At 38.5% G+C, this 27,829-nt stretch overlaps 1 protein-coding gene across 1 annotated transcript in view; it reads right to left on the bottom strand.

Annotated features, from left to right (window-relative positions):
• Positions 1-27,829, bottom strand: part of LOC127450172 (protein sidekick-1-like) — a 539,544-nt gene that overhangs the window by 62,419 nt on the left and 449,296 nt on the right. The window contains exons 18-27 of the mRNA XM_051714029.1: positions 24,905-25,020; positions 24,080-24,275; positions 22,546-22,644; positions 18,812-19,003; positions 17,466-17,587; positions 14,487-14,596; positions 9,489-9,639; positions 7,075-7,312; positions 6,309-6,424; positions 4,146-4,335 (exon numbers count right to left, since the gene is read on the bottom strand). Of these exons, the coding sequence (XP_051569989.1) occupies positions 4,146-4,335; positions 6,309-6,424; positions 7,075-7,312; positions 9,489-9,639; positions 14,487-14,596; positions 17,466-17,587; positions 18,812-19,003; positions 22,546-22,644; positions 24,080-24,275; positions 24,905-25,020 (1,530 nt within the window). The remainder of the gene's footprint in view (positions 1-4,145; positions 4,336-6,308; positions 6,425-7,074; positions 7,313-9,488; positions 9,640-14,486; positions 14,597-17,465; positions 17,588-18,811; positions 19,004-22,545; positions 22,645-24,079; positions 24,276-24,904; positions 25,021-27,829) is intronic.

The raw sequence follows: 27,829 nt of genomic DNA, 5'->3' as shown, positions 1-27,829 counted from the left end.
CCTATGCGGTCTTTAAATGCCCCAAATCTCAATTATGAAGCAAGTACTGTAGGAGAAATCAGCACCTAAGAACAGAATGAGTGTTTTCAACAGAATGCTCCAAACAGGGCTCAACAATAAGGATGGCTCGATTGCCAGTGTGAAAACGTTGGGCTAGTTGAGGAAACAGTCACTTGCCATATCGGGCCAATGCTACATTGTCACTACATCTTACATACGTTGATGATGTGCTTGTGTTTATACGCCTAACTTTATATTTATGTTATGTATTTATGTATGTATTGATGTATTTATTGATGTATGTTGTAAATTCTGATTTAAATATGCCACCAAGGTAACTTTACTCTGGTGGTGGGAGCGTGGTTTAGTGCTGGCTTGTTAATGGAGAGTGAGATCAGGAGATGAGAACTGATCATCACCTGGCAATGATTGTCTCTAACAGCTGATTGTCATTGAAGTGAGAGTGGAGACGGGTTTTAAGAGCGAGCCAGACGCCAGTGAGAGAGGAGAGAGTTACCACACACACCCAGAGACTGTGCTGAACTGTTTCCGCTGAAAAGTGTGATTTTGAGTTTAAAATAAACATCCATTTGAGTTGGATTTGCCATCTCCCACTTCCTCCTTTCCCCTAACTGTGAAATTTGTTACACTGGTGCCGAAACCTGGAATTAAGGGAGGAAGAACATTGCCAAGGATGCCTCATCTCTGGAGGACGTGTTCAAGACCCTCGCCAGCATCCACCGGACACAACATCAGGCCATCCTCGAGCTGCGTACCAAACAGGAGCAGTGGTTCATTGCACTCCTCCAGGCCCAAGCGGAGGACCGGCAGATGTTACGGAGCTTGCTGCACAAGGAGGGTGCTGCCGACACGACCCTGGACCCCACGACTGCCCTGCCCCATGTCCTGCTAGTCAAGATGGGCCCCCAAGACGATCCGGGGGCCTTTCTGGAGCTCTTTGAGTGGACGGCGGGGGCATGCAGATTTTGAGTGTTGCTGCTGAAAAGCGTGATTTTGATTTCGGTCAATTGTGGCCGGTTTCCCCTGCCACTCTCTGCTCTCACTCCCAGGGGGTTGGCGTGGAGCCTGGGCTGGTCTGTTGGAGCTGCGGGGAGCCCGGGCATTTCTGGGACCAATGCGTGGTGATGGAGGTGGGGACATTGGTTCGGGTACACGACGTGCCCGATCGAGCTGGGATGCATCGCATACCCATGAGCATTAAGGGGGGTACATACCAGGCCTTGGTGGATTCAGGTTGCAGCCAAATCTCCATCCATCAATGCCTGGTTCAAGATGAGGCTTTGGGTGCTAGTCATAAGGTGAAGGTAAGGTGTGTGTGCATGGGGATATCAACGATTATCCTGTAGTGACTGTGACAATTCAATTTCAGGGACAAAAGCATAGTGTCAAGGCTGCGGTTAGTTCGCTCCTCACCCATCCGCTAATTTTGGGCACGAATTGGTCAGTGTTTTCCACTTTATTAAAGGAAATTTGTGCGGATGGGTCTTGTAACAGAGCGTCTCGTGTGGGATTTGTGATGCGCTGGCTGGGGAGGCGGAGCCGGGGCCTTCTATGTCAGCTCCACATCATGATGATGTAAGGGAAGGGGAAGTCTCGGCTTCCCCAGCCCTTAGAGGATTTCCCTCCGGGGTTTTCCCTCTTGAGCAAACATGAGATGAGACTCTTAGGCACACTTTCAACCAAGTGAGAGTGACTGATGATCACCATCTTCAGCCAGACATTGCAATCGCCTATCAGTACTTTTCTAATGGACTATGCAACGCGATATCCAGAAGCAGTGCCTTTACGCAACATCTCAGCACGTAGTGTTGCGGAGGCACTCTTCAGAATTATCTCCAGAGTGGGGATTCTGGAAGAAATCCTCACTGATCAAGTCACTACTTTTGTGTCACATACACTACATGAGCTGTATGAATTATTGGGTATTAAATCGATTTGGACAAGCGTGTACCACCCGCAAACAGACTGCTTGGTCGAACGGTTTAATAAAATCCTGAAAAACATGATTCGTAATTTCATGCACGTAGATGCTCAGAATTGGGATAAATGGCTTGAACCCCTGTTATTCGCAGTTCGAGAGGTCCCGCAAGCCTTCACGTGGTTCTCCCCATTTGAATTATAATAATAATTATAATAATTTTCTTTATTTATCACACATTATACATTTTGCACATATACGGTGAAATTCTTCTTTTTCACATATCCCAGCTAGGCTGGGGTCAGAGTGCAGGGTCAGCCATGATACGGCGCCCCTGGAGCAGATAGGGTTAAGGGCCTTGCTCAAGGGCCCAACAGTGGCATCTTGGCGGTGCTGGGGCTTGAACCCCCGACCTTCTGATCAGTAACCCAGAGCCTTAACCGCTGAGCTACCACTGCCCTGTATGGGCGTAAGCCTCGCAGGGTCTTAGATGTTGTGAGGGAAAATTGGGAGGAGGAACCTTCAAACAGCAAAAATGAAATTCAATACGTTCTTGACCTGAGAGCAAAACTGCACACATTGAGGTAACTACCACAGGAGAATTTGCTACAGGCTCAAGAATGTCAGACCTGGCTGTATAACAGGGGAGCTCGGCTACGAGAATTTACACAGGGAGATAAAGTCCTTGTATTACTACCCACATTAAGCTCTAAATTACTCACAATGTGGCAAGGGCCCTTTGGGGTCACACGGCGAGTCGGGGAAGTCGATTATGAGGTTAAACGAATGGATAGGGGCGGAGCACGGCAAATTTACCACCTCAACCTCTTAAAACCGTGAAGGGAGGTGGTCCCCGTGGCTTTGGCGGTGGTATCGGAGAGGGAGGAGCTCGGTCCGGAGGTGAACTTAAAAGCCAATCGTGGCACCCTGTCACTTGCGGAGACCACCTCTCACCTTCACAAATCACGGACGTGGCCCGGTTGCAAATAGAATTCTCGGACATGTTCTCCCTCCTTCCCGGTCGTATGAACCTCATAAAACACCATACCGAAACAATCCCAGGGGTAGTGGTACGCAGTCGTCCCTACCGATTACCCGAGCACAAAAAAAAAAGTAGTTAGAGAAGAATTAAAGGCCATGCTCGATATGGGGGTAATAGAAGAGTCCCACAGTGACTGGGATTATCACCGGGTTGTGAATGGAGAGCGAGATCAGGAGATGAGAACGGTAAGGATCATCACCTGGCAAATATTGTCTCTAACAGCTGTTTGTCATTGCAGTGAGAGTGGAGACAGGTTTTAAGAGTGAGCCGTACGCCAGTGAGAGAGGAGAGAGTTACCACACACACCCAGAGACTGTGCTGAACTGTTTCCGCTGAAAAGTGTGATTTTGAGTGTTGCTGCTGAAAAGCGTAATTTTTGAGTTTAAAATAAACATTCCGTTTGAATTGGATTTGCCATCTCCTGCTTCACCTTAACTGTGAACTTTTTTACAGTTACATAAGCTAAGGATGAGATACTGTATTGTCGAAATTATGAAAATGACATGACAGTCTTGAAAGCATCATACAAATCAAAATGCCTAAATAACAAGTAAAAGCAACACAGCACTGCATTCATTACTGTATTGTCACAATTTATATTTCAATAATGACAGTGAATTTGTTAGACACAATCTTTTTTAATGGTTGTGAACTTGACATTTTGTTAACTGTCTACAAATGACAGGAAATCTAAAACTGCATAATAGGGACTTGTAAAATCTGTAGCATACTTTGTGTTTTGGTGAGAGATGAAAACATAATGTTATGTGAATAATATATACTGTATGTTTCTGACATATAAAACATGTAGCAGAAATAATCCTTATTATAAAAAGTTAGAACTGGTGGCAGATATTTAACATAACAGCAGTTGGACGCTTTTACTATTTGCATCACTCTGCTCTGCCGTGTTTGTTGCTTTCCAAAAGTGGTGGGGATTTTGATTCATCATTCATTTTGATTTCATTCACTGATTTGCTCAGTGACCAAATCGTAAGTTATTCAACATTATTTACTTGTTTTTGAACTGTGGTATAACAGCAATATTACACTCGCAATCGTGAAACAGCACTCATGCTCATGTGATATTGCTTAATTGTAGAGTGCTTCCAAGGTTATTATGTCTCACTGTCATTGTTCAGTACTTGGAGAAGAGATGCCCACCATCATCTTTTGTCCTCTCCAGCACTGGGGGGTTGCTGAGTTGTCCATCTCCGATTCGTGTGAAAGCCAAAACCTGGATCTCGTACTGGACGTATTTCCGCAGGCTCCTCAGTAAGGCAGACTGTGTTAGATTTCCCTTTACAACAATCACTTGTGCCTCCAAATCCGAGTCCTTCTCTTTGTACAGAACCTGGACAAATAAGTTTATTAAATAACTCACAAGTAACAGACTGCTGTGTGATTTTTGTGACTGTGACTGACTTTACTCTAAAATTACATTAAATTGAAAACACAAAGATAGCAGTTATTGTCAACTCTGTCATTAGGCTGAGTTGCATAAGGTTTGTACCTCTGGGTCTATTTTTCAGCAGACAGCTTTCTTTCAATAAAGCTGTCTTAATTACTGTTGACTTTGAACCAGAGCAGCTTCTCTGAACATATAGGTGCACAGCAACTCATCTGATGGCAAATATTTGTCCTAAATTACTGCATTTATGACCCAGTTCATTACTTAAAATGAAAATAAAATAGGCAACTAGAGAAAACATTGCTGCTTTATCGGGGTTCTATGAAAAAAAATATTATGATGGTATTATATAACATTGCAGCAAGCAGCATGCCATGTATGAAATGTTATAGGAACATTATGTTAAAGCAATAGTTCACCCAAAAAAGAAAAATTCTCTCATCATTTACATATCCTCATGCCATCCCAGATGTGTATGACTTTCTTTCTTCTGCCCTGAACACAAATGAAGATTTTTTAAGGAATAGCTCAGCTCTGTAGGTCCACAATGCAAGTGAATATTGACCAGAACTTTGAAGCTCCAAAAAGACAACATAAATGTAATCCATAAGACTCCATTGGTTAAATCTATATCTTCAGAAGTTATATGATAGGTGTGGGTGAGAAACAGATATTATTATGTCCTTTTTTTTTTTTTTACTATAAATGTCCACTTTCGACCAGACCCCTTATATGCTTTCATGCCATATTTTTTTGGCGATTCGCATTCTTCATGCATATCGCCACCTACTGGGCTTTTGTGCAATTATGATTTATTCATTCTTTTTCTTTCCTTTATCCCTCTCCATTTTTTTCTGTCTCCTCCCTGCCCAGTAGGTGGTGATGTGCACGTAAAATTTGAATCTCCAAAAAACAGAAGAACTCGGTCCTCTCGTGAACGTGCATAGGAGGGCTGGTGAAACTGGAGATTTATAGTAAAAAAGGACTTAAATATTGATCTATATCTTATCCACATCTATTATATCAGTTCTGAAGGCATGAATTTAACCACTGGAGTATGGATTACTTTTATGCTGCCTTCATGTGCTTTTTGGGCCTTCAAAGTTCTGGCCACCATTCACTTGCATTGTATGGACCTACAGAGCTGAGATATTCTTCTAAAAATCTTAATTTGTGTTCTGCAGAAGAAAGAAAGTCATACACATCTGGGATGGCATGAGGGTGAGTATTTGATATGAGAATTTTCATTTTTGGGTGAACTATTCTTAAAATGACAATTCATGAACGAGCAATGGACGTTAAGGTTTTCACTGAATATTAGGTTAAATTTTGGGTTGTTTCTCACCAAAACCTAGTATACACCTTCGTAAGATTTGGAATATGACACACGAGTCATAAATGAGTTATGGACAACTTTTGATACTTTTGAATCCTTTTTTAAAACTTTAAAGTGAGTCACTATTCACTGCCATTGTATTGAAAGATGGGACTGGGAAATTCTTTGAAACATTTTTTCAAACTTTCAACTTTTTGTATTCCCCATAACAAAGAAATCCATTGGGGTTTGAAACAACATGAAGGTGAGTAAATGATGCCAGAATTTTCATTTTTGGGCGATCTATTCCTTTAAAGCAGGAATTGTTGGATTTCAAGAAAAATCTCAAGAGGAAAAGCATCAAGTCTTTCATGTCATTTCGTCATACGGCACATGGTTTAAGGGGTCGATCATACATGTGAAAAACCTTTATCCAGCTCTGAAACACTTATTATGTACATCCAGGGGCTCCTTCAGCACACATTGTTTCAGACTGCCTCAGTACTTGACCTCAGTCGAAGGTCGTTTTCATATGTATGAAAACACGAAGAACATAAATACAAAATAACAAACAAGAGAAGGAATTCTCATGAGTAGCTACCTTGTATCCGAGGATGTTGCCATTCTGTTCGTGCTCGGAAACAGGTCCCCAAGTTATCAGGATGCGACTGGAGCTCATGGCCTCTGCTGTCACGTTCTCTGGGGCCCCTGATGGCACTACACAAACACACAGAGACAAATTACACTACCTTATCACACCGAGCCTTTACACACAGCAAAAAGTGTTGAGTAAACTCACGGCGTGGATTAGTCACCTCACCAATGTCATGTGGGAGGAAGAAGAGCAGTGGATGACATGACATCGAACAGCATTAGCGGGCAAAAAGCAAACAGGAGCACAAGTGTGAGGAGACCTCTAAAAGACCCACAAACCTTTGGACAGACTCTTATCCCCTGTTGAAACGCATTTGTTTTGTTTTGGATGCTTTTAGAGAGCAACACTAAAGGTAAGTGGAGACACCAGGCAGCCAATCACCTTGTTTCTTATCTGCAGTGCAGACATGCATTGAGAGCAGCTCTCGAGTCAGAATGGAGGTATTGAGTCGGGAACAGTGAGGGGCCGTTATGGTGATCACATAATGGAAATAAAATTCAATTTGAGAACCCCCTGTTTACATTGGAGAATGTGATTATCCAGAGAATGTAAATTTTAAGATGCTTCCTCTGTGACACTGGCTAATATGTTTCTATTTTTCACTGGGCTCTGCATGGGACCTAGCAAGCGAGTCAGAGGACTCATCAGCCCGCATTAGTATCACTCACATAAGCTGAGTGTATTTGTACAGTGTGCATCAGCGTGTCCTCACCTGACTCCCGTGTGCGGCCCTTCACGGTCTCGCTCCAGGGTCCGGGGGCGATGGAATTGAAGGCCTGGATTTGCAACTGGTACTCGGTCCACTCCTCCAGACCCTCCAGGGTCATTTCTCTCTCTAGCCTGTCATTCACCACTCGCGTGCTGACCTCGCCCCGCAGGTCCGCCCGCCACAGTCTGACCCTGTAGCCCACGCTCTCTGGGTTTCCATTGTACTCGTTCTCTGGCAGCGGCTGGCATAGAAACATCAGAAGGTGGATTCATACCAACCTCATTATGGTTAAACGAAAACTGTTTTCGGAAACTGAAATTTTAAAAAAAAGGCGGTGAACTAAACTAAAACTATAAATGTGCACATATTGTTCAATACAAACACAAACTAAACATAATTAAGGGAAAAATAACTTTGGTTGTCATATTTTCAATCAGTGATGGGTGGTCTAAATTTGTAATTAGTAATCTGCGTCCAATTATTAAATGAAGACTCAATAGAAGACTCATTTGAATTTGGTAGTGAAAATGGGCTGAATGTAATGCAGTAAAAGAATAGAAATATGGACCATTTGTCTTACATTCTTTTTGCGCAATAACTATGTCCTCTCCCGTTTTTTCTGCCATCGCTCCAGTGCTGTGGTGTTTAGCTGTGAAATACTACAGAGGAAGCTTGTGTTTCCTCCTGCCTCATGAGCACAATGTATGTTCTCTATCCGCCTGTCTCACCTGCGGTTTTGACGTCATTACAGATGCTTGAAACGTGCTTTGCTGCTCTCCCATTGTTCACTGTTTTTTAATGTATAATTATTATATGTTTCTCTGTTTAACATTTTATGTTTAATTTCTGTAGAGCGTCCTTGGGCTTTGGACAGGCGCTATATAAAATAAAATAATTATTATTATTCAGTCCCACCAGGATTTCGCAGCACTTTTCTGTTTTTTTGTGGCCCAAATTTTGGAATACAATTTGTGGCACTTTTTTTCAGTTGTTTTGTAGTAAAAACTCACAAATCATCATTATATACCCAGTTCCGGTCGTGTTTGTATCCTGTCCTGTTATCCAGTCGGTTTGTTCTCAGTTCCTTTTGTCTTGCTGTTTTGTTTTCTCTCCCTAGTGAGAGTTTTTGTCTCCCATTTGGTTTAGTTTTCCTTGTCAGTTTGTTTTCCGTTCTATTTTCATCGTATCTTTTATTTCTCCCTTGTGAGAGTGTTGTTTGTATTTAGTTGTTTTGTTTAAATAAAACCCCTTTTAATTGTCATCCTGCATCTTGTGTCCTTCCTTAAAAAAACTTGACAGATTATACGATTTATAGAATTTTCTGTACTGTTCACTTATCAGATCTCTGTACTTGTAAGAGATGATGTCAATTAATTTGCATATGCCTATAATTACTGTTGTTTCTGTAATCGAAGTTAGTTCGTTAGTAGTTGCCTTTGGAAATGTGGGGAACTTTGTCTTCAGTAAACTCTCTATCTGTTGATTGAAACTTCAACTCTGACTCCTGGTCATCATTGCTCATACTGGTCTCTTTACTGGGTATAACTGTATTTCCTTACACCTGTAAACTATAACTGTAAACCAAAATACAACGAAATAAGAATAAAAGCTATTGAATATTTAAAAGCTATACTAATCCTAATTCAGAATCTAAAACGCAGCCTCAGCAGATTTTTGTGCATTGCAAATTGAAACCCGTGGGGGTCAGCCTCGCCCTATACTGCGGTGGGTAAGCAATTAAATTCACCTGCTTCTATAAATTCATGACTCATATTTAATAATGCTTCATCATTTACATGTTCCAAAAATCAACTAAGATAATTTGATTGGGTGCCAAAAGATAAGTGAGATGTCACAAACTGGCAAAACATCAGCTCTCATGTGCTTTTAATTTGACGGGTGAAGAGCTTCAATATGAGAAACTCAATTTGGACACTGGCTCTTGGGTGTCAGCATACTTTATTACAGGTGAAAATCAATAGATGTCTAAAAATACCCTGCTTTCACAGTCCTAGTCTGTATTCATGTGTGATAAGGGATAAGGACATCCTTTCAGAACACCAAGACGGAGAGTGAATGCAATAGTTTTCTTGAACCCAATTTTGTGCTTTTTGTTCATCCTAACCTCCTTGAAAAAAACTAAAATATGAATCAAGAGCCTGAACAATTGAATTGAATTAAATAAAATACGATGTACTTGACTAATTTAATATATTTTTTAGAGCAGATATGCTTGCAATGCAATGGCAAAGCATTCATGTCTAAGTTTGAGTACTTATGTAGTGTGTTAGCCTTAAAGTACACTTAGCACAGAACTGTCCCCTGGAACAATCTGTGGTTAACATCAAATGGTGATACACTTTCTTAAAAATGGTCTTGAACCTACAGTCCAAATATTTAACCACTAAGCCACTTACCACCCATCGTAGCCACAGGCTGGTCTCACTGGCCGTGCGTACTGTCACACTGCTGGGCGCCACATCTGGAGGAGCCTGTAAGGTTTGAATCACCCGGGATGGCACGCTCAAAGGACTCGGGCCTACAATATTCACCTGCCGCATTCGGAACCTGTAACAACCAAAGTCCAGGCACACGGTACAGTATTTCCTTGCACAGTAATATACAGCGTTAAAGGGATAGTTCACCCAAAAATTAGAATTCTGTCATCATTAACTCATCCCCACATTGTTCCAAACCCCTATGACCATAAGAAGGATTCAAAATGACAACAACAGTCACCATTCATTTTCACAGAATGGATAAAAGATGCAATGAAAGTGAAAGGTGACTGAGGCTAACATTTTGTCTAACATCTACTTTTTGATCTGCAGAAATGTTATCCTGGTATGGAACAACATAATGGTGTGTAAATGATGACAGATTTTAATTTTTAATGGTGAATAAATGGCAGTAGAGTCTAGAAAGAACTCTCTGCAGACACTGTGCTCTCTGCAGTCCACTTTCTAATTACACCAATTACATGATATCAAACTTTATCAGCAAGAAGAACAAATGGAGAGGCTGCAGCATCATCCATATGATCTGACATAAATTGCAGGGTAGAGAAAAACATGGAGGCAAAGTAGTTCATCATGAACGCTCACAGATGAGTAAAGCTGTCTAAGACTAACAGATGAGTCCAGACAGTAAGACTATTAAGGCAAAATAAATGAACAGAATGGAAAGAAATAATCTGACTATTGACCTTGCTGTAAATAAGACAATATTTAGATGAAGTTATTTATAGGTGACTGGCATGACAATCAGTTTTACATATCAAGAGCGCCATTCACATGCAGTGCAGATATAATTGTATTTATTAACAATATACACTGCCGGTCAAAAAATTTGAACCCACTTGGATAAATATATTTTTTTCTTGATCTTAAAGACTTTTTGATCAGAAGGTTTATGATTAAATGCTTGAAATTAGTAGTGTTGGGTTTGAGTCCACCTTAGTTGAGTCTGAGTCAAGTCCGAGTCTTTAAAAAATCGAGTCCGAGTCCAAAAGGGGCCAGGTCTAACTCAAGACCAAGTCCATAACAGGCCGAGTCTGAATGAATCGGTTCATGAATCTGAATTAAAATTGTAACCATAAACTCAACATTAAGCTTATTTTAAACTTCACAACTAAGAAAAACAGTTTGTCAATATAAATGTAACAAAAACACCTCTGTTGCCTTTCATAGATATATTTTATGATTAGTATCCTACTGAACAAACTTCAAAGTGGTTTCAGAATTAAGACATATGCTTTAGGTGTGTGAAGACAAAACTGTCCTTCAACACACTTCTTATTGAGTTCTATTGACATTTCAATTATTTGTTGCTTTTCCCCTCTACCCAAACATAAACTAAAGAAAGTGAAAGCTGCGTTAGTCATTACAACCAGAGTTATTATTATTTCAAATTTTAAGTATTTCTACTCCATTTTCAATTTGTCAATTCAATTTAGTTTAGTTTAATCTAAAATTATGGGTGAAATACATTTAATGTAATTAATTAAATACATTTAATGTGTTTAATACAATTAATAAATGGTAATACTAAAACATTTAATAATGCCCATAAAATTAAACAGAAAATAAAAACAGAAAAGATCAGATACCATTATAAATGTATTTTTATTCTACTACACTTCACACTTTTCAGTCCTCCTGCTGTGTCCAGGTATAGCCTAAAAAGATCAGATTTTTTATGACAAACTCTCCTTGAGCTGTCGTGTTGTTCTTTTCACATTTTATTTAGTATGGACTGGGTTGGGAGGGTTACTTTTGAAATGTATTCCACTACAGATTACAGAATACATGCTGTAAAATGTAATTTGTAACATATTCCGTTTACTCAAGGTCAGTAACGTATTCTAAATACTTTGGATTACTTCTTCAGCACTGGTCGATTTTTTCACTTGTTTTGACTATAAAAACTCTGCCAGTACAGTAAGACAAAATACACGTTAAAAATACATTCTCTGAAAAACCTAAATATCTTATGCAGTGTTGCTTAGTGTATAGCTGATAATTTACACAAGGTTTATTTCTATTTCTTCTGCTCCAAACTTCAAACCGTACTTCTCTGTCTGCTCGTATGAATGTAACACATCATAAGAAAGTGTTTCACCGCTGTTCAAATGCACTTTGGATCGCATCATTTATATGTATAAATGTTTTCCATCTGAAAGGACTAAATATTAAATGAAACAAAAGACATAAAATGCAAAGTAATCTCTTCAGTAATTAAAATACTTTTTGAATGTAACTGTATTCTAATTACAAATGATTTAAATTGTAACTGTAGTGGAATACAGTTACTTATATTTTGTATTTTAAATATGTAATCCCGTTACATGTATTCCATTACTCCCCAACCCTGAGTATGGATAACAGGTGAATAGAGACTTCTCCCCTCACTTCTTTATTGTATTTTCTGACTTTTTTGCCATTGAAACGCAAGTGCCAGCTTTACAGGTAACATACAGAGGTTGCGCTACAAATATGTGATGGACTGAGTTGTACAATTTCCTTCATGGTCTATTTCATCTGTCATATTAGTTTAAATGTCCCTGATATGTAGTAAATTTGATTTTGTCTCGATATAGTCAACATTTTCAGTTAGAAATGGCTTTGCGTAGTAAGCGTGAGTCTGATAAAACGTGTTCTATTTAATAATTTGCATAGTTGGGGAACGCACTTTTTAAAGTGTACTTACATTATTTATATTTCTGGATGAGAGCGGCAGAGCACGTGGGGCGATCTCTTTCCGGCAGAGCACGTGGGGCGATCTCTTTCCTGCACACACATACAGCACGGGTGCGTGGGCAAGAGTACTTGGAAAGAATGCGTGCTGCTGCTCTCAGCCAGAATAATCACACGTAAGGACATGATGTGCAGTATCAAATACACAGAATGTATGATAGTACTAACTGTAGAGAGCACATCAATATGAAGACAAAGCCAAATCCCGGACATTTAGAGGCGATTTTGAAATCCCGGCCAGATGCTTTTTTCAGGTCTGAAAAAGAGGACATGTCCGGGAAAAAATTTATTGTCACCCTTTGTTACATTATTTGTTTGTTTGTTTGTCATTGCATCACAAATGCCATAGACTCGGCTGGACTTGTAAAAAAATCCCAAGTCCTAAAGGCTCGAGTCCGAGTCAAGTCCAAGTAAAAATGCATCCGAGTCCATGACAAGTCCAAGTCCATTAAAATTGGACTCGTGACTCGGACTCAAGTCCAAACTCGAAGACCCCAACTCTAGAAATGAGTTTTGTAGATAAATAGAAATGGTCTATGTATAAATTTCTTTACAAAACCCCAATTTTAATTAAAATGTATATGCTTGAAAGAAAAGCAGCCAACCAGGGCCCAGCATACAGCACATGGGAACTTCTTCAATACAATTTAAAAGTAATAATTTACTAATAACAGCATAATTCCCATACTTCCGTTGGTAAAACTTCACAATAAGGTTGTTTCATTAACATCTGTTAACTACTATTAGTTAACATGAACTAACAATGAACAATAATTTTACAACATTTATAAATCTTGGTTACTGTTAATTTTCAACATATACTAATACATTTTAAAAGTATTTAAAGTTGTATACATTAACATTAGTTAATGCAATATTAGCTAACATAAACAAGAAATGAACAAAAAAATTTTATAAATCAAAATTAACCAAGATGAATTAATGCTGTTAAAAATCATTTAATGTCAGCTAATGATACCTTAAGCATTAACTAACGTTCACGTATAGAATGCCATTGTAAATTGTTACCCTTCCATTTGTGTTATATCACAGTTCTGATGACTTACGTATCTATTATTTTAAAATGCCGAAAATATTAGTATTAATTATTGTATACAGTATTTACTGTATTTTTCTATGTATATTAAACAGTACACTTGCAGTATATTTGTTTCATATACTAGCATTTCTATTAATGCTCAAACATATTCAATCCAGCATTTTTTATTTGGCCTTTCGCCACTTTTATATAGAGGCGACCAAGGGGAGGGAATCGAAATTGTGAAAGCAAGTTCAATTGCAAGATTCAAACTTACATCACCCATAGGAGCACCAATACTCAATGTGTTGCTGCATGCACACTAACCACAATGCCACGGCTCTAACTTAATCCAGCATTTTGAGCTCTTCAAGTGCTCATATAGTGTGACTGTCCAAACATGACATAAAAAGAAACACGGTGTTTTTACATTAAAAATGTATCAATATGTTTTAGCAACAGTAATAATTCTGATGTTTATGTATTATACTGATGTGAAATTTAGACAAGGCCGTAGCAAGGAATTCTAGGCCTCCTGACTGTTTATTGCTCTGTGCCCCTTTCCTTTCTAAAATACAGTTTTAATTTGTGGGAATCATTCCCACCTTTCACATCACTAGCTATGGCCCTGACTTCAGGTAAACAGATTTTTTTCAGACTCTGTCTCAGCACATCTGTAGCAATTCTCAGTTCAATTCTCATGCTTCAGCGTAAAACAGACATTACAAAGATGTCAAGATTAGAGCGAACAAGAAAACAGAAGGCAAAGAATTAACAGCTTCCTCAGGGAAAAAAAAAAAAGGAGAAAATAACAAGATCAGAATCATAAATACAGAACATAAAATGTTGCTGTGGTGCACTTGACTTGAAATGATGAACTGTATTTATTTGTTTATATAGACAAAACAATTTGCTATACAGAGAAAATCCTAATCTGATTGAGGTGATCTGATACAAGTCTGAAATAATTCATCTGTAATTTTGAGTAATCCACATGTCATAATTAAATAATACTCCTTTAAAGCATGTATTTCTTATTTAGGTTAAGTCCATAAAAATGCTGTTAAAATGGCAATAGTTTATCTCCAGCTAATGTGTGCTTGTAAAGAAACAACACTGACCTGTAATGAGTGAATGGTGTGAGGTTGGGCACCTCCAGCATCTGAGCTTCAGGGTCGTTCTCTTTCTCATACAACACCTTCCATTCTTCCTCATCACCAATACTGCCCACCTGAAGACATACAGTCATACTGTTAAAGTCTGTGGGACACTAGTCTAGGCCTCAGACAACATGTCCACAGGATCATGAACCATCTCATACATATTGCACACAAAATGGCATGATTTGGCTGGCTTTAAACAATTTCCGGGAGTTAGGTTGTTCAGGAAATAATTTGCTACCAGGAAACAAAGTCATGTTTACAAGTTCTCAGGCTGCAACGATGAGCACTTCCAAGGAAATGTTCCTCGATTTGACAAAGTTTGTGTGGTTCATGACATCAAATCTATGAAAGACGTCCAAGAGTTTTATTTGAGACGCTTAGTAGCCAGTAAAAAAGATCTCTGGGACCATGCACGCATTTTCAGCTTTGCTCCACAGGTTATATCTGATTTCAGATTGACATGCCCGTAAAATCTCTTCCCTGTCTAAGTGGGCAGTTCTTGGCCAGAATAAGCTGCAATGTGGACCAGACTTTATGCTGATAGTCAAAAGTCTTGCTACGCAAGAGTGCTTGGACATTAATCTGCCATGCCACTGAGAAACATCCAAAAAGCCCCATTTCTGGAGCCTTTTGAGAGCGTTATCTCTCAGCATTTGTTGAGTCAGAGTCCAACCAGTGAAGCGAATGAAAGCAGGAGAAAAATCCACATGCTGCACTTCATTATATCCAGTACGTCACAGACCAGAGGCTATTCAAGTGTTTTGTAGGGGACGGTCCTTTAGTGGGAATGCATAGCAGAGAAGGTTAAAGCTTTTCAATTGAGTCCAGGACAGTGCCAGCCGCTGCCCCATTTCAAACACATTGTGCGAGCCAAGTCTAAACCAATCAAAGCTCACAGCATTCAGGAAGATTTACTATGACCAGCGGAGTGTAATGTATGCGGTAAGCATTTATGCCAACGTGATAGATGTTCGACCCGTGGCACCTTATGCTGGTGACTGTTGTTGAATTTCATAGCGGGGTGCGTATGCAGGGGCCGGTCTCTCGCGCGGTGACTGATTTCTGCAGCGGAAGATAGCCGGGCCTCAATCAACTTAGGAATTCAAGTGGCACCACATGAAAGGCAGAAGCATCCTTTGCTAGTTCTGGGCCGGTGCTGTCGTAATAGAGTTGATGTCGGTTACAAATTAGGAGTCAGTCATGTGGTTCAATCTGTCATCACTTTTGCAAAAGTCGAAATGCACTCTCAATACATTTCTAAACCGTATAGAGGGCAATCAGAAGGGGAGCTTTCCGTTATTTGCGTTAAAATGGAAGTGCTGAGTGGAAGTGAACTGAGAATGTGATAAGCATGCATATTGGCTTTTTTAAAGCTCTACGATGACAGTTCTGTACAGTTTCGTGGCCTTAAACATTACCAAAAAAGCACGGTGGAGCCTTACGCATACAAAACGATGAGCTGATGAACAGATCGGTCAAATCAAAGTGACATTATTGTGTTTTAAAGAAACATGATGGATGACTATTCTCTCTTTGTCATAAAGCTGAAGAAACTATGTTCTCAAGTCACAATGCAAGAGTGTCTTGGTATTTTTTATTTAGTTTTAGGTAGGGATGGGCATGAGTGCACTAAGATGTACTCAAAAGTGACCACTCATTGATAACGAAAACATGAATTGCTCAACTTTTTGAACATCAAAACATTTTATTTTACATTTTTCTGACTGGTTATGGCATATTGTCTGATTGATTAGAGCTGACTTTCACTATGGTGTAGAAACAGCACTGTTTGAAGAGGATTAGGGGGCATACACACAGTATCTTCTTTCATTCTGTCATTCAGTAATGGCTAGATGAAACACAATGACATACATTTCGGGTTGTTTCTCAACAAAACCTTTCATCTGCCTTCAGGACACTTGATGCATGAGCCGGATGGGCTACTTTTATTACACTTTTGGGTCTATTAAGCTTTTAAGGACTATCCTCTACAATTGTATTGAAAAAAACAGCCTGCGATATTCATTAAAACATTTCTTTTTGTGTTATGCATTAGAAAACACGTTATACTGGTTTTTAACACCTTACTGTAAAAGTGTTCGTATATTTTGGCAGAATTTTCATTTTTGGGTGAATCATCCCTTTAAAAGAATGTTCCGGGTTCAGTACAAGTTAAGCTAAATCGACAGCATTTGCGACATAATGTTGATAACCACAAAAATAAATGTTGAATCTTTTCTCCTTTTCTTTAAAAAAAAGCAAAAATCTGGGTTAAAGTGAGGCACTTATAATGGAAGTAAATGTTTCAAAAGAACAGCCACAATACATAAACAATATGCTTGTAAACATGATTTTAGTGAGATTAAATCACTTACAAACCTATTCTGTGTAAAGTTATAGCCAATTTTATAACTTTGTTGCCAAGACGATGTAATGCCAACAAACCCTTAAACCCTAAAATGATTAAAAATGACAATTTAAACAACTTTACAGCTCATATAATACATGAGTTTTAACAAGAATTAAATTAAGTGCTTTTATAAAATTATAAGCTTCACATTTCTTCCTTTAAACCCTCCAAATATTGACCGCATTCACTTCCATTGTAAGTGCCTCACTGTAACCTCGATTTTTGCTTTTTTTAAAGAAAAGGAGGAATGAGTCGATATTATTTTTTGTGGTAATCAACATTATCCCACAAATGCTGTCGACTGAGCTTAACTTGTACTGAACCAGGAACATTCCTTCAAAACTCGAGTATTGACAAAGCCAACACCAATTATCATAGGCACTTTGCTTGAAAATGTTTGTGTATAAATAAAATGTTTGAATTTACTGGTGAACACTCATATCATAAGGGAGTACTGCATAGATACAGCTTTAGGCTACTGGTAGGCGGATTATGACACGATAGAGAAGAACTGAAATGTGACTCACCTGACCCTCAACAATCCACTTGGAGATAGTCGTCTTCCCATCATCCCCTGCTCGGAACTTCAGAGTAGCAGATCGAGAACTGATCTTGGAAATTACCAGATTTGATGGAGGTCCAGGAAGTTCTACATTAAAGGCCGAAAAATACATCAAGACAGACACACAACAAACCAAAATAAGGCAAATGTTACTTCTAAACAACGTCTGCACATCACTACAATCAATGAACATGAAACATCAAGACGCATGTCTGCCAATAACAGCCTACATCTCTAAACCAAGCCTGGAATATTTTTTGCTAATAATGTGCAGTTCCAAAATGCACTTGGGAAAAAAGGAGATTTTCGGATTCTTTTGAAGTGTCGAGATAAAAAGTCTCATTTGGTTAGAAAAACCTTTGATCAAATTACACTGGAATTAAATCAAATAACAGACGATAGTCTTGCATTTGCTTGAAATCCCTACAGAGACATGTACATGTCTGTTTCCCTAATGTCTCACAATATGCAATTTATCAGCAGGCATTATGGTTTCAGCTTGGCGTTCAGCCAGTTCAGCATTTGCCTTCTTTCACTGAGAGAAATTCTGCCTTTAAGCTAGTATAAATGAATATTTCTCCTTCAGTGCCACATTTGATTTATGGCAGTGCACAGGCAACAACTTTCCAGTTTCTGAGCAGAAAAGGCCAGCTTAAAAGATCATCATTCATTTTTATACGGCTTGTGTACACTTTTCATACTCAAGTAATACAGGCTTTACAATTTTTGTATGGAAGAGATTGTTCTCAACTTGCTTCAGGACCCAGATTTTACATTCGACATCAAGTGGTGACCCAACACAGTACTAACATTTTTTATCACACAAAAGTTAACAAATGTCATTCATATGTTTGCAAAATCATTGAAATTTATTAGATCAGTGGTTTCATACTCTTAGCTGCCAATAATTTACTGTTCAAAACCCATTGTTGTTGGCAAAAACCATATTTATCCTCGTTGCAAGTATTTAATGTAATTTGGATTCTATTTTTCTTGTGGATGAGGACATGTCACACAACCTGTCCATGTTGGCATCTGCCTAATTTGGCTAGCTTCTACCAAGTGACAGGTGAATTTGTGCCAAAATACCGTAGAGATGGTTGGGATGTCTTTGTCAACAACAAAATATATGAGAAGTATTTTCTTCCCTTTTAGAAGTTTATAAGCCTTTTTATTTTGCTATCCTACCTATACACAATTATATGGTTAGTTGCATGTACTTATTTGCATTTAGCATTGCCTGCAACACATTTTTGAGTCACAATCCCCCCCAGTTGAGAACCATTAAGATAGAGGACCCTTTGTATGCACCTGGTGGCACCCCAGAAGAGATGGTGGAAGAAGTTATAAATCCTACGCCTGCCTCTGTCATGGCTGCTACTTCCAGCGTATACGTTGTGAGGGACGTGAGGCCAGTAACCTTGTAGTCAAGTGTGGTGTTGGTCAAGGTGCGTGCCACTCGTGACTGATTCTTCCCTTGCACCTCCCAGGACACCAGGTAACCTGCAAAACACCAATCCCATTAACTGAAACTGAAAGAAGTGATTTGAGTAAAAAAAAAAAATCGTTTCAATCAGGACCACTTCTGTCAAATGAATACTGTCTTGAATAGCTGAATTAATACTTTATTGACTTCTGACAATTGAAGCATCTTTGTGCTGGCAGGATGGTCCTGTACTGGGCAAACGCCCCGCCCATCCATGCAGCCGTGCGTTGGGTCTTTTCCAATTTTCATGAGAGTACTAACGGCAGGTTCACATATCCTCTGTGAGCGGGGCATAAGCGAGGCGTGACCGTCACAAAGGCAAATTATTCAAACTGAACCTATCGTACACTACAATTTATATGTCTGCATGCAAGTAAACTCAATAAAATAAATAAAGTAAAGAATTAATAAACTGCCGGACCTTTTGCCATTCTGTCTAAATAGGTTTACAGTTTAGAGAAAACATTAACCAATCACAACCAAGTGTGCTGATAAAAATGAAGTGCAAGTGACTGTCCGTTGTTGTCCCTGAAGCAGCAATAACCTCAGCTTATTATTATGACCTTATTAAAGAAAAAATTTGGCGTAGGACCCCATAGATAACTTTATTTTCTGCACAGAGGAGCTGCTGTTTCTCGTGGAAGAGACACGGCCAATGTGAATGTCCAATGTGACCGCGCATTGCTCACGGCACAGAGGATGTGTGAACCCAGAGTAATTCTAAGCATAATTTTAGTGCCAGCGCAAAGCGCAAGTGGGTGGGAGTGTTTGCGCTATTGCGGGTGTATGCACACAAACTGTGTGTATATTGTATGTTAATGAAGTTGCATAAAGCGCAATTTGCTATTTTCCTGAGAAATAGGTCAATGTGCTAAGTCGTTTCAAAAGCAGGTCTGTTTTCAGCACAAAGTCTAAATTCAGTTCCTGCATTTGCAGTTTGGAGATTCCACCAGCAGGTGGTAATAAATTTCATGTCCAAACTCTGAAAATATAGTGGAACATCAGATTATGTCCCTGATGATCAGAGTTGTAGTCATTTTATAAGAAACAAACATAAGATTTGTGTTAAACTAAAACTATCTATAGGTCTTGGTTTATTTTTCAATAGTTATTATTATTATGTTTATATTTTCAGTTGTATTTATGATATAATTTGTAGACCTAAAGGTTGATTGGAGACTGAACTGTACTGGTAGATGTCTTGATTAGCTGAGCATCAGCTGATTGCAAGCTTGACTCACGTGACCTGCCTGAACTAACGCTATTCTTGATTTTCTAACTCAGGATTTTTTATCTACAAAAAGATATTTACAAATAATAAAAACTATTTGCCAATGGGCTAAGAAAAAATGTTCACCATAAAATGAAAATTCAGACATAATTTACTCACGGTCATGTTGCTCCAAACATCTATGACTTTCTTTAATCCATGGAACACAAAATGAGATATTAGGCAGTATGTTAATCTCAGTCACCATTAAACTTTATTATATGGAGAGATGCAATGAAAGTGAATGGTAACTGAGACTAACATACTGCCTTTCATCTCCATTAGTTAGAGTAAATGGTAACAGAATTTTCATTTTAGGGTGAACTATCTTTTTAATTCCAAGGGAAACAAGTTTTTCTAACACTATTGGCAACATTTTTTTTTTTTTTTTTTTTTTTTTTTAAGCATAAACCTGACAAAATTTTGTTTGATTTCTCCAAAAAACAAGACTAATATTTTATGTAATTTGGGTTGTCAAGTAAATGTACCTCTTTTTAAGGATGTTTAGATATTTCTGCTGGAAAAAACTCTGAAAATGATTTTTTTTTGCAAGAGTGCTACACCCCTAATGGTTCAAAACTCATGGGAATGGGCCAATTTGAAGCATCTTGCTCCCGAGTCAAACCTGGGATGACAACTCTCCCATCCAGAACAAGAGGAATATTTTCTGAGGTCTCGAACTTGAAATAAACAATCTGTCTTTAACAAACAAGGTGGGCAAAATGTGTGAAACTGCTGTAGTGAGTTGTCTAGACCTTGGGCCCTGCCCCCTAACCTGCATCTAACTGAGACTAATAGCCAGCAGAGATTCAGTGTAATTTGCTGTTTATTGGGAGTATTTTCTCCTAGAGTCAGCACTGTTTCCAATCGCTGAATGTCCTTTTCCATTGAGGGGCTCATAAATCAAGCTTTGCACTGAGAGAGCTTGCTGGAGAACAGGCACTGCCAACATTCAAAGAGCAACAATGCTGTGTGCATTGATATAGACAGGAGCTATTTAGTCCAATGTATGTCTGATCTCATTCGTCTCTCTGTCCTCAATCTACATCCAGTGCTGTTCTGTAACTCAGTGGGTTTAATCTATGTCCAGTATCAATCTAGTGTTGCCTCATTAGTCCTCATTTAATTATTTCTCTGCACTATATTGAGACTTTAAGAGTGAATCTCACAAAAACAGGTCCAGGTCACCTTGCACCAAATAAGAAATCATATTTTGCATGTAGACAATGAAGCCTCTTTTTTAGGACCATTTAGATTTGTTGCAGTGTGATATAGTGACAATTCATGACAATTAACCACATCCAACGCATATATATAAGTTCACAGTGGGCAGAGCCACTCAGCATGACACAGCAAAAATCATAGATAGTCTTATGCTGGAACGACAAATGGTGCTTATGGGTCTATTGATTGCAGTTAACATTCCTTTAATTTCACCTGTTTATGCTTTTTGTTCGTGGTGTTAATGATTTCACAATATGGATTAATAGTATTCATGGAATGCTAAAAATGCCAACATTCACACCCACACACAGAGCCATGCAGAGAGATATCCTCACACACACACATGCACGCAAGCGCGCACGCACACACGCACACACACATTTACAACAGCATCCTTTTACAGCTGTGCAACAGGGAGTGAAAATTGTTTCTGCCATTTGAATGCAAACAACGATGCCATAATTGCCTTTGTGCAAAAACCCAATGGAGAGTTAAATAGAAGTGTATCCATTAATAAAGCTTTAAGAACATCAAAGAGTTGCCAAATGAAAATGGTGCTCCTTTACGGGCTCACCTGCTCTGTCTAGTGCAACATTCAGCTACATTTAAACAGAGGGGGGCAGATTAGATTTAGTTTAAGAGCAAAGACAAATCAAATCAACAATCAATCATTCTGACTGAAAAATTAGCTTTGCAGATGTCGGAGCAAACAAATTTTAAGTAGTATTTTTGCTTGATTATTGTGAAGACATATTGGCTTATATCTGAAAGTATGACATTTAAAAGAGGTTTTTATAGTGGGATAGTAGTAGAAAATGTCCAAGCAGGTGTTTGGGATGTTTCTGTGTGTAAAGCAAAAGTGTGGCCTAGTGGTTACTGCAGGTGCTTGGACAAATTGAGCCATAGTGCTTATGTGGGCAATACGAATTTAAATCTGCAACATTTTCAGACCCTGTTCCCATTTTGTCTCCCCATCATGTCCTGTCCTCAATAGACTATTTAAACAAAAAAGTGTCAAAAAGTCAAAATTAGAATAAAAGAGCGAATTAAGTTGCCAAAACTCACCTGTAATGATACCATTCTTATCCACAGGTTCCTCCCAGCTCACTCTCAGAGACGTGTCCAAGATCTCCGTAAAACTCAGGCGACCAACAGGGCCTGGGACTAAAAACACAGACAAACATGTTTGTTTTTCTATTTCCTAGTTGTGGTTCTCCCATTTACTTCTGTTATTCCTAATTAAGGTACTTTTATTGTAAGCTAATTAATCTGATTATAGACCAACCCAAACATGTGAAATAAAACATCATTCAGTCCCTTTATGAAGCTGTTTCGTTGTATCAAGAGGTAGGTCCCCACAAAGATGGGAAAACCTGACACACACAGCCAAACATAGCATTTTTTTATTTTTTTGGTTCATTCTTTTCCGATGAACATTTCTCTTGAAATTTGCCATGCTAATTTCTCATTGTAATGTCACAGAAGCCTAAAGATGTTGATATAATTATATGCGCTTGACCTATGGAGCAGTATTTATGCTTAAGTCTGAACAGTACTTTAATTAATGTGACTTTTATAAGACATGTTGTAATTTGGTATTTTATCATCCACACACTACCCCAGCACTTGATGTAAAGGCCAAAAGCTGGTGACACTGTAGCTTACAACCAGCTTATTAAAATATTTTATGCCAATGAAACAGCAAATTGCTGTGGTTCGGGTTTCTCAGTAACTAAAATAAACGACATTTTGTTCCAAACTACTCAGTAATACTTAATTATCTGAAAGCCTCTGTTCAGGCAAGGATACATTTTAATTGGTTTGCAATTAAGTACCAGTATCTAAACATATTAACAACTAATGAATTAAGATTAAAAGATTAGACATATAATGTTTCATTTTAAATTTGAACACAATATTATAATATTGACTGTTGATGAATGGCACTCTGTTTTCCCACCACATTAATCAGCTAAACTGAGGTGTATAATTATTGTTTACTGATCTGTGTGTTTTTTTAAACTATATTTAAATGTCAACTTTGCCATTTTTGATCCGTGATTGATATAAGAGTGAATAACGACTTAAATTTCGGTCTGTTTGTCATATACAAAGTGACAAATTGCTATCAGAACACTTGCCATCAATACTTTTATGACAATTTTGGGTGCTTTTAAAGTTTCAAAGTGAGTCACTATCAAATGCTATTGTATTGCGAATGGGACATCCTTAACAATATCTCCTTTTGTGTTCCACAGAAGAGAGAAATTCATATGAGTTAGAATGAGACAAGGGTGAGTAATTAACTACAGAAATTTTTTTTTTTTTTTTTTTGGGAGAACAAAAAAAAACAAACTTATCATTTGACCAACATAGATGTTAATCAGCTAATTAATCTCTTAAATGTGTATTTAACGTGTAGTTTTGTGCACAGAGAGGAAAAGGTCCTTGTTCTATGCAAATGAGCTTAAATGAACCAACCATTTAGGCTTTAAGATTCTGAGCACAAATTTGATTAAGAAATGGGATTCAGAGAGAGATAAAAACAAACCTTGGGTTTGTACTGGTGTGCCAAGAAAGATAACAGACTATTACTTACGGTCCTCGTGAGTTTGCACCAGTTTGGGGGCACTGCGAGGTCCATTCCCTGGTGTGGTGAAACACAGCACTGATGTCAGGTACCAGGTGAACTTCCTCAGGCCGCTGATGAAACCAATGTGACGTGTGCCGTGATAATCAGGGGTGATGGTCACGACTATGACAACCTCTGGAGAATGCTCTGGCCATGCCATTAGCTGTGGGACACACCAATGTCACTCAAACACAAGAACTGACTCATGGACCAAGTTCTAACAGCATCTACATATTTTAAGCATCTGCAGCTTAGATTGTTTTCATGCTGTTCATGACCTTCATCATGCCTTCATATCTTCTGTAAAGAGCTGTTCGTTCATGATGTCAATTTGTACTCTAGGCCAACCCGGAAGGCTAATTTGCCATGGGATCCTTCATGGGTTTTTTTAGAATAGTGTTTTGTTTTATTTATTTTTTTTATCAGTAAAATAAGGCCTGTGATGGGTCCATATGTAGTAACTTGTCAGCAATAAAAAAATAAAATAAAAAAAAACAGCTTTAAAATTCATATTTGAGGTATGGCTGTGTGGATTATGGCATCATATTTATATCACTAGAACTTGAATTTGAAAAAGCCTCCAAATTCATGATCTTGAAAAAGTGTAATTTGATGTTATTGAAAAGTTTTGCTGTTAATTTTAAATATTTGAAAACCTTACTTTACCATTGGAGATTCCTGAGGGAACACCATGACTTTTTCACAATTCTCTTCCGGGTTTTCAAACTAAAAACTGAACCGCTCAACTTCATCAGGATTCAAAAGAAACAAGAGGAAGTGGAATGGGTTTACCTTGTAACCTTGATTTATGCCATTAATGAACTGCTGAGGTGGTGGATTCCAGGAAAATTCGATAATGGTTGAATTCACTGCCTTGGCCTCCACACCCTGCGGGGGCGCTGTAGGAACTAGAGGCAAGCACATACTGTATGTTAGACTTCTGTAACATCCTAATGCTAAGACTTATTGGGTGTTTTCCAAACTGCTTTCTTGCTCTTGCTTTTACTACGTAAGCGGACACCACTCGAAGGGTCTTTCTAAACTAAAGTAAGAGAATATATATATATATATATATATATATATATATATATTTTATTTTTTTCACGAATGCCCTGCCGCAAGACTATTAGCAAAGGGTACATTCATACAGTAATACCATGCTCCCTTCGGAGTGCCCACATCAAGACCTCCGTCCTTCGGAGTAAGTAGGGCATAGGGATGATCACTTTCGATTGGAATTCACCCATTAAATAAGCTATATGTTTCATAATTCACATGTTTAGACACTACAGGTGAAGAGCTGCAAACTTCTGGCAATTATTTGTGGCCAAGCTCAACTGCATGTGAAAATAATAAGTGGGATATTTGCGGCAAGTTTGCCAAAACTCTAGATTTTTATAAGGGTGGAATTGGGCTACTATTGTTGCCAAGGTTGATTTTTTGTCCTGTGGTTTGTGGGTGTAACATATCACATAAATTAGATTAAAAAATTTGAATGTAAGGATTTTTAACCAAACAACAGTCAATCCTAAAGCGTGTGTATTATTTGAGCTGTAAAGTTGTTTAAATCACAATTGTTATGGTAATTTAAGAGTTTATGGCATTAAGTCATCATGGCAACAAAGTTGTACATTTGGGACATATCTTTACACAGAAAAGGTTAGCACATGATTTTATCACACTCATGATAACACACATACTGTTTACTTTTGAAACAGTGACAACAGTTTACGTTTAGTCCCATTCACTTCCAAGTGCCTTCGTGCCTAACCTATATTAAAAAAAGAAGAGGTACAAGTCAAAATAATTTTTTGTGGTAATCAACATTTTGCCATAAATGCTGTTGACTGAGCTTAAAGGTGATATAAGTGATTTTTTTAATTAAATAACATGCACAAAACACCTGTATTACCTGTAAGATATCACTTAGGTGCCATGAAATATCAAACCTGTCTCTGTAATAGACCTTGGCTGAGTAAACAGCAGGGGGAAAGATATCTGCTGGTCGCAGTCATATGTTTAGCCATTTAGAAGACTTTCTGCCTCACAGGGCTGCCCATATATTGTCGTATAAGTGCTGGTACGGTGTCCTGCTTCCACCAAATTCTCAAGAGTCTGATGGCAAAATGCTCAGGAAGACTCATTGCCCTCCATCTGCTCCAATACAACGAGAGTGTCTAGAAAGTGTCTGTGTGTTTGTGCATGTCTTTGGACAAAGGGGACATGGGTAATTCAACGGCTGGTCTGGTGGAAATTCCAGAATGGGTAAAATCGCTTACAGCACCTTTAACTTGTATTGAACCCGGAGTATTCCTTTAAATACTCTACGTGTGTTTGTTTGTATTTAAATTTTATGACAGTTGGAGTTTTAATAGTATTGGCCTGTTTAAACATTCCGTCAATGTAATGGTGTGTTCATGTCATGTCGGAATTAGCGTAATTAAGAGATTCCGACTTGTAAAAAGCATTCACGTATTCGTAGAGCTAGTAATTACAAGTTCTAAACTTGGAATTCTATGAAAGCTTCAACTTGACGGTCGTGATATCATGTGAAAAGAACCAATATGGCAGCAGCCTCAACGCACCAAAAGTCAATGGGATATTTGGGATTTGAATCATCCACTATGAGAAAACTGTAATTCTGATGAGTTCGAAAAGATATGACAACTTGAGTCAGAACAGTCTGAAGGTCTGTGCCAAGTTTGGTGGCTGTACCTTGACAGTTCTAAGAAGAGTTACATTTAATCATTTTGGTCTTGTACAGTGTCCTAACCAGATGCGATAAAAGGTATCTCTTCCATGTTAATCAGAATTTTTGTCCTTACCAGACGTGACAGCGACACAAACCAAGCGACAGGGAATTCTATATTTGACTTGGTTTCCATTTCTGCATTGTCGCGCCGGGCAGCCCCATCCAATAATGAACTGTCATGGGTCTAAAATCTTTCTTATTACAGAATATTGAATCTGGCATTTCACAAGCCAGTTCAGAACAACTTGATTCTGGCCGAGGGTGTCATACCTACTTACTGTTCTGCTTAAGGTCTTGCTCTCTTCAGCCGAAGCTCTGTGACACACACACACACATACTTGTTTTTATATCATTGTGGGGACTCTCCATAGACATCCATGCATTTTATGGATTTTATACAGATCTAACAATAATTTCTATCCCCTAACCCTAACCCTCACAGAAACCTTTTTGCATTTTTACATGAGATGAGAGACATAACAACTTCCTCTGACTTTCTCAACGCTTCCCTGTCACATGGAGATTGGGGAAATAACAACAGGAGTACTGCGTGAACATAAACTAAGGTAACAGAGTGAATTACAAAGCGATTCATTAAGTAACTCTGCCCTGTGTATGTGTGTGCTTTTGTATTTATCCCCTCTGGGAATGCCGAAAAAATGTCAGGACAGTCAGATGTTCCATGATTTCTGATTGTATTGTCATTTGTCATCATTTTAGAGTATGAATTTCGCAGTGACATGTTGCGTCTAGTGTGGACACACAGATTGCTTGTCGCTGGAATCTTATCACGTCTGGTTAGGACAGTACTATGGATTTATCAAGCCAGCATAATTATTTGTAATTAAGTGGCTTGGTTTACAAACTTCATGGTGCATCTGAGATGTGCAAAGATATTTCTTCCAACGTTTTTCTAGGGAGCAACAGTATGAAAGAGATGAAAGATATTTACATTCTATTAAATA

Source organism: Myxocyprinus asiaticus, chromosome 13 (assembly GCF_019703515.2).
Source record: "Myxocyprinus asiaticus isolate MX2 ecotype Aquarium Trade chromosome 13, UBuf_Myxa_2, whole genome shotgun sequence".
In the NCBI taxonomy this organism is placed as follows: Eukaryota; Metazoa; Chordata; class Actinopteri; order Cypriniformes; family Catostomidae; genus Myxocyprinus; species Myxocyprinus asiaticus.
Note: the sequence above shows the minus strand (reverse complement) of the source record. Positions and strands in the feature narration are given on the sequence as shown.